This window comes from Aplysia californica, unplaced genomic scaffold, assembly GCF_000002075.1.
Source record: "Aplysia californica isolate F4 #8 unplaced genomic scaffold, AplCal3.0 scaffold00746, whole genome shotgun sequence".
Classification (NCBI taxonomy): domain Eukaryota; kingdom Metazoa; phylum Mollusca; class Gastropoda; order Aplysiida; family Aplysiidae; genus Aplysia; species Aplysia californica.
This window is the reverse complement of record NW_004798016.1, coordinates 159,174-167,423: the sequence shown is the minus strand read 5'-3', so window position 1 is coordinate 167,423 and position 8,250 is coordinate 159,174. Positions and strand designations below refer to the sequence as shown.

The 8,250-nt window shown below is 43.2% G+C and overlaps 1 protein-coding gene across 1 annotated transcript in view; it reads left to right on the top strand.

Moving 5' to 3' along the window:
• The window catches only part of LOC101863848 (protein disulfide-isomerase TMX3), a gene marked incomplete at its 3' end in the record, with an annotated part of 20,105 nt that extends 12,595 nt beyond the window's left edge, over positions 1-7,510 (top strand). The window contains 2 exon segments of the mRNA XM_005109053.3: positions 79-153; positions 7,444-7,510. Coding sequence (XP_005109110.2) covers positions 79-153; positions 7,444-7,510 — 142 coding nt within the window.
• Positions 7,511-8,250: the final 740 nt, after the last annotated feature.

Below are 8,250 nucleotides of genomic sequence, written 5' to 3'. Positions count from 1 at the left end.
CCCTCCCCTCTCCCCCTCTCCCTCCCCCCCCTTTCCATTCCATCTCCCACTCTAACCCCGTACCCTGTTCGTCCACAGAGGAAATATGCTGATGTAGCGGAGGCCCACGCCATCCACGCCTACTTCTACTCCGGCAAGAAACACATTCTAGATGTGAGTACGAAACTTAATTAAATTTTGTTCATGCAGCGGTGTCCTTTCAACACTCTGCAGTCACACAGCCAGCAGTACAAAACACCCCATCTGGTCACCCAGCTAAGAGAGCGACTGCAACAGACTTCTCGTGCCTGGTGACCGGAACGGATAATTTTCACCGGCGATTTATTGCACCAAGTGACTGCAGAGTGTTACCAAACATTCCTTTATAAATAACCCCCTTCGTAGGTGATTGGCGGGTGTTTTGGTGTGGTTTGATGCTCCTTTCTTATCACCCATCTATCATCTTTATCTCTCCTCCTTTTTTGTGGATGTTACTCTCTTGTGACACATCTATCATCTTTATCTCTCCTCCTTTTTTGTGTATGTTACTCTCTTGTGACACATCTATTCTTCAGCACTTCTATGAATTGTGTTGCAAGGGCAGTAAACCTCTTGCTGAAGCTAAATACCCCCCCCCCCCCTTCAACTACAACAGTTTCCTCTAACTGCAACTTTCATTGCAGTAAATTGTCTAAGGAGATTTTCAATGATTTTTTTGAAGATCCAAAAACTGTGAACACCAACGCTGGCCTATTTGATTTCAGTGTGTGTGTTATGTTTTTCCTCTTTTGTTTTTCTGCTAAAAAAATTACTCATCATGCCAACACTTAGTTCAAACTCTCTCGGCAAGGGCCACCCTCCTTCTAGAGGGTTGAGGGAAACAATCTCATCCTTACCATCCTCATTTTCCTCTACTTCTTTTGTATGTTTGTCACTCTCTTGCGACCTGCTATTTCCGGGATGCCTTGATAGTCGAAGCAGACTTTGTGCTGTTGAGGCTAGAGAGGTGAGCAGAGTAAGTCTGATTCCCTGTAAGGACTTCTCTGTTGACATCCACCCCTTGGTGCTCATTTGACCGTATGCAGTTGACACCCACCCCTTGGTGCTCATTTGACCGTATGCAGTTGACATCCACCCCTTGGTGCTCATTTGACCGTATGCAGTTGACATCCACCCCTTGGTGCTCATTTGACCGTATGCTTTGTGAGCTCCGTAAAAACCTTACTAAAACTAAAGAAGATCCAAAAACTAAACTCTAACACTGGCCTATGATTTCAGTGTGTGTGTATGTGCACATCTCTCCTCGTTTGCTTATCTCCTTAAAAAATTGCTTAGTTCAATCCCTCTCAGCAAAAACCACCCTTCTTCAACAGACTTGAGGGGAGAAGTCCCGGACTCCGCACCTCCCATGTTCCAACACTGTGTGTGTGTGAGTGTGTGTGTGTGTGTGTGTGTGTGTGTGTGTAGGGGGGGGGGTTATCATAATCTTTTCAGTTGACAGCCTGACCAAGACAATCACCTGTACAAACGACCTCTTCCCACTTCCCCCACTGCGGTGTTTCTGTGTTCCACTGACACTGACCCAGACACAAAGAACACCTGTGTAAGACGATCACTTTTCTCCTCCACAAGGACTGGTTGTTTCAGACAAGTTTGACTGGGTTTTTTTGTGGTGAGGACAGAGTTTTACGGCGCTCACAACTGCATAAGGTCGTATGAGCACACAAGTTCATTGTGTACATTGTGCAGAAATAATTGTATTTAAATAAAGTTCTAAGACATTTGCCCTCCCCCCAGGGCGGTGCCACTGACTGGAGTGTCTTTAGGCCATTCCCAAATGGGGATGTTCACATGTTCTTATGCACAGTAGAATTAATTGTAAATGGGCTGATTTATCAATGTCATGCTCATACAGTGCCGGAACAACATAGTAGGGGGAACTGCTGCTTTTTCTTTCCTCATTTACAACAGAATTGGATGATAGAAGTGCTGAAGATTAGAGGTGCTACTGGAGAGTAACATACAGAGAAAAGGAGGAAGAGAGATGAGTGAGGATGATAGATTCTATTGTAGAGATGTCTATTGTAGAGATGAGGACGATAGATTGTATTGTAGAGATGAGGATGATAGATTTATTTTAGAGATGAAATGAGGATGATAGATTCAGTTGTAGAGATGAGGATGATAGATTCTATTGTAGAGATGAGGACGATAGATTCTATTGTAGAGATGAGGATGATAGATTCTATTGCAGAGACGATAAATTCTATTGTAGAGATGTCTATTGTAGAGATGAGGATGATAGATTCTATTGTAGAGATGAGGATGATAGATTCAGTTGTAGAGATGAGGATGATAGATTCAGTTGTAGAGATGAGGACGATAGATTCAGTTGTAGAGATGAGGACGATAGATTCAGTTGTAGAGATGAGGACGATAGATTCAGTTGTAGAGATGAAGACGATAGATTGAGTTGTTTGGTGGTTCAGGTCCTCCATCAGTGAGTTGTTGTTCCTTGCATCAGTTATCTGCCCATGTTGCCGGGCTATGCAGGAATATTGTGATTTGATGTCGTGGGGTTTTCTACTGTTTGATTTTTTTGTGGGTGGTTGGCGGGTGCTCTGGTGTGATTTGCTTCTTTTTCACTGTCAAATATCTATCGTCTTTATCTCTCCTCCTTCATTTTTGTGTTTGTTACTCTCTTGTAACACCTCTAATCTTCGGCACATTTGTGATCTAATTGTGTTGCAAGTGCCGTAAAACTCTTACCAAAAAAATCTCTGTGTTTTGTGACAGAAGATGATAAAAGTACCCATTTTTGAAAAGAAATGTAGATATTCTCCTGCCCCTCATGGACACAACATTTAGATAAGTTAGGAGGTGGGCTTGTGGCGCTCCCTGCGTGGGGGGCTCTCGTGGCCTAGAGGTCAAGGTGTTGGCCTCTCATTCAAAGGTCCCGGGTTCGAATCCGGGTAGCGACCGAAACATTTTCTTCTCTAAAATTGTCTCCTTTAACCTCCTTTCCTACTCTCTAGCAATGTTCTGTTGTCTGCTTTCATTTCCACTTTCTGCCCCCACCCCCTCACCTCCTTTGCCCCCTCCTCTGGGCTCCTGACTCTTTGTGCAGCCTTTCTACTGCTACTCCTTGGCTCCTCCTTACTGCTGTCTTTCTGCCACACCCCTGATCTTCTGGTAGGAAAGATCTACACCTAGCCTTCTCGGACAAGGGCGAAAAATCTCGGAGGGCCCGTGTGCAAGTTGCGCACGTTAAAGATCCCTTGGTGGTCTTAAATCGATAAGAGTAGGCTTCGGCCGCCACCCGGGCAAAATTCAAAATTTCCTACCAACTGAAAACATTAGGTGTGTCCCGCGCGCTCATGTGACCTATGCAGTTGCGAGCGCCGTAAAACGCTTTACAAAAACAAACAAAAAAACTGCCTGCCTGGGCCAACTGGCCTGGGAGAGATACAACGTCCCTGCAGAAAGACCCGAGATGCTGGATAAACCTTTCTCTCTCCTCTCAGGAATATCGAACTCGAGTCTTCTGCGTTGTCAACAGACGGATGCTGGAATAGAAATAGCTGTCCATATACATGGAAGTTTAGGTTATAGCATATTATGTGCTTTTGTTCATGAAGTCTTCAAATAATTGTATGTTAGCGACAGTTGATACCTAGAGTAGAGGAACTATGACGCGTTTTTTTTTTTTTGCAGCCAGAAAAGGGGATTTGGGGGTGAGGTTGGGGGGGGGGGGCGATGGTAAACAAAGCCAGTAAACTAAACATTTGTCGGAGGAGTTTGCTTTTGACTGGTGACATAACACAAAGTTACACAAATTTACACCTATGGGTATCATGGCTTTGATGTACCCGTGTGCAGAACGTACCGCGAGCTATTCTCTTCTTTCTTCTTTTTTTAATAGTTTTTCAGAAAACGTTTTAGGGCACTTGCAACACAATAAGGTCACATAAGTGTTGACGATTAGAGATGTTACAAGAGAATAACAAACCCACAAAAGGAGAAGAGATACGGGCGTTACAGATCTAGATGTTTGATTGCAACGGAAAAACAAACCACACTAGAGCACCCGCCAATCACCCTCTTTTTTTCTTTATTATTCTTCATTTTTCTTTTTTTATGGCTAACTTTTCTGTCTTTCCCCCCAGCCGAGTAATTTTCCTCCTCTGATATTGCTCAAGCCAAACAAACTGTTCTGTTTCTGGTGTGTGTGTTTCATTTTTAGGTTCCCTCGTCTCACTCTCTCATCATCTGATTGATATACAGAGTGCTTTCATAATCAACCACATCCTAATGGATTCTTTTTTGTGTGTGTCAGTCAACTTTAATATAATTTATGGTGGGTGTATATGTCTTATTTTCCAAGTTGAGGAGAAAGGAATTGATGCGCCAGCTCTAAGTTAGCGCGCGTAAGATTTTTTCTCTCTGTTGATGAAAACTGTCTTTGGTTGTAAAGTTTCCGCAGCTATTAATATTTGAAACCAGACTAGCGAAAGATACATTTTTTTAAATGTGAGAGGGGCACCTACTTTTTTTCAAGCCAAGGCATATTTTTATTTATTACCCCCCCCCCCAAAAAAAAAAACAACAACCCCCCAACCAAAACAGCAACAACCAAAACAGCAACAACCGACGATACCTTGTTATTTAAAAAGTAACATCGACAAACCGGCGAAACGCCTCGATTGTCGGAATCCTGCGAAATGTGCTGATGTCATGGAAACGAAATATGAATTTTGTTTTCTTTGAAGTTGATGCGAAGCTGAATATGAATCATTTATGACGTTAGCATATTTATTTGGAAGAGTTTGTCTGGGCGTACGTGACGATTCCGTTTCTTTCTCTCTCTCCAAGCGAACAGACTGGATGAGTTGAGCACATGGGACACAAGCACATTATGCTTGCACCTGCTTCTTTCATCATATCGACAGCGGCAGTTTTTGTCCGAAAATTGAGTAGTCACCCTTAAGCAACGTGGCCTTGGAAAATAAAACTAGAAAGGTCACCTTAATTAATTTTACACTTTCTTGTTTTTTTGTTTTTGGAGCAGACGGTAGGGGTGAAGGCCGGTCATAACCTGTCTGAGCCAGTTTGTTCACTTGCTGTACTCTTACATTACAGTATTCTCACACAGATTTCTGTGACCATGTGTGTTTCTAATATCAATCAGCAGCTATAATGTTGTCATACGCCTTCAGAAGTTTTGATATACATTTCTAAAGCATAAGGGTTTGTCGTGGCATTAACTTTTACAAATGACAAAATCAGCCGGAAGGAAAAAACCGCAGTGTCAATTCTATGGAATGTTCTGGATTGAGAAGTTACAGCTTTCATAGAGGTCAAAGATGAAGTTGCATCTGACAGCGCCCCACCCCCACCCCCCTCGTGGGGAAAGGGCTATGGATATTCACTTCACCTATCCCGTAGACTGGATGTTCGTCGGGGCTTTTGAAGATTTGGCCACCAGCTTCCTCCTCTCCTTCCGGTCTTCAGCTTTCCTGAGCGTGTCTTTGAGTTCCAGGCCTGTCCATTCCTTGATGTTGTCCTCCCAACTCTTCTTCGGTCTGCCTCTGCTCCTTTTCCCCTGGACACTTGTAGAAAATGAACGAATTAAAGCCAAGGAAGCTGGGGGAAGGGGAGGGGGAGACGGCTTCTGTGGTGTAGCGGTCAATGCTTCGCCCTTGCTCACAGATGACCGGAGTTCTATTCCCGTGTAGGATGACACTGATCGAGCATCTCCGTCTTTTTGTGGGACACTGATCGAGCATCTCCGTCTTTTTGTGGGACACTGATCGAGTATCTCCGTCTTTTTGTGGGACACTGATCGAGTATCTCCGTCTTTTTGTGGGACACTGATCGAGCATCTCCGTCTTTTTGTGGGACACTGATCGAGTATCTCCGTCTTTTTGTGGGACACTGATCGAGTATCTCCGTCTTTTTGTGGGGCACTGATCGAGCATCTCCGTCTTTTTGTGGGACACTGATCGAGCATCTCCGTCTTTTTGTGGGACACTGATCGAGTATCTCCGTCTTTTTGTGGGACACTGATCGAGTATCTCCGTCTTTTTGTGGGACACTGATCGAGCATCTCCGTCTTTTTGTGGGACACTGATCGAGCATCTCCGTCTTTTTGTGGGACACTGATCGAGTATCTCCGTCTTTTTGTGGGGCACTGATCGAGTATCTCCGTCTTTTTGTGGGGCACTGATCGAGTATCTCCGTCTTTTTGTGGGACACTGATCGAGCATCTCCGTCTTTTTGCGGGGCAGTGGAATGTCAGTGCCCTTGGAGAAGGTGGAAAATGTCAGTGAAGTGCCTAATTGTGTCCCTCTCAGCCCCGGCTGGCCCTGGCAGACAAGGTTCAAGCGCTCCTTTTAATTGGTCGGAATTGTGCAGATAGGGAGACAAAAATACTTATGAAAAAATCCCCAGGCTGTCAGGGACACACCGTCCCAGCGGAAAGAAAAGACTGAGATACTCAATAAAAATTCTCCCCACTTGGAATCGAAGTAGGATGTCCTGCGTGTGACGGCGAAGCGCCAGACTGTTGCATCACATACCTCGGATGACCCCCCCCCCTCACCCCGGGTGGTGCTACTGACTGAAGTCTCTCTAGGCCGTTCCCAAAGGGGGGACATTAACATGTTCTTATGCTCAGTAGAATTGTAAATGGGCTGATTCATCAATGTCACGCTCATAACTGTGCCTGAACTACAACAGGGAACTGCTGCTTTTTCTTTCCTCATCCTTACTATCGTCATTTTCTCTACTTTTTTGTATGTTTGTCACTCTCTTGTGACCCGCTATTTCTGGGATACCTTGATAGTCGAAGCAGACTTTGTGCTGTTGAGGCTAGAGAGGTGAGCAGAGTAAGCCTGATTCCCCGTTTGAACTTCTCTGTTGACATCCACCCCTTGGCGCTCCTATGACATTATGCAGTTGCGAGCGCCGTAAAACCTTACTAAAACTAAAGACCCTGGATGTATAACTGTGATCCCAAAACGTTGTATTGTACATGTATTCATATATCGTTATGTTGAAACATGAGATCTCATAATTTTGTTATGATAAGACAAAGACTGCATCATGAAGGGTGTTCTAAGTTTTTCTGTTTCTCAGTCGCGAATTCCTATTGATTAAGTAAATGTATTTGATTGATCTTGTTTTGAGACCCGTTGATTAAGTACATGATGTATTTGATTGATCTTGTTTTGAGACCCGTTGATTAAGTACATGATGTATTTGATTGATCTTGTTTTGAGACCCGTTGATTAAGTACATGATGTATTTGATTGATCTTGTTTTGAGACCCGTTGATTAAGTACATGATGTATTTGATTGATCTTGTTTTGAGACCCGTTGATTAAGTACATGATGTATTTGATTGATCTTGTTTTGAGACACTTTGATTAAGTACATGATGTATTTGATTGATCTTGTTTTCAGACCAGGAAGACGGAAAGATTTCCAACTCTGCTGGTATTCAAGGACAATCATTATTACGAATACTTCCGTGAGTATCTTTTGCCATAATATATTTTAAATGCTTGTTGCATTGTTAGGAGTACTCAGTAGGACATTGATATGGACAGACTGGGTTTACGGCCACAAAAAGCTACGTCATGTTTACTTGTCGGCCATGTTTTATGAACTGATCTCTGGAACACTTCTACCTTGAAAGTTTGGTTAGATTATTTTAGAAATATGGATGTTGTGCAACACTCGTAGACCAGATTGCCCTTATGTAAAGTTATTGCTTAATCCCTCAGTTGTGACCAGCTGTCTGTAGGCTTTGTTAGTCTTCAGGTTTAGCTGCGAGATTTTTCCAGTACTGTCACCCTCTCAGCCGTGCTAGTGAAATCACTCTTTTGGGGCTGTTGATATATTATTATATATTGAATGTTGCAAAGTCTTTCATTTTTTTAAAAAGAAAAAGAAAATGGTTGATGTGAAGTTTGCTCATGTTTGTTGAGTGATAACGATGGGAAAACGTTTGTGGTGGTACATAATCAGAGCCTGGATGGGGTAAACATGTCAGGGCCAGACACGTTTTTCCCCGTCGTAAGAACAAAGCAAACAGCAGTTCATTGAATGATACAGAAATCTTTACCTGTCAAAACTCCAGGAAACATTGGAATGTAAACTTTGAAATTGAAATGAGAGTGGCAAGAACGTAGCTGTATAGTTTTTGAAGAAGTGGTTTGTTGGGCTTGGAAATTTCCCAAATTTTAATAGAAATTTCCGGAACCCCCC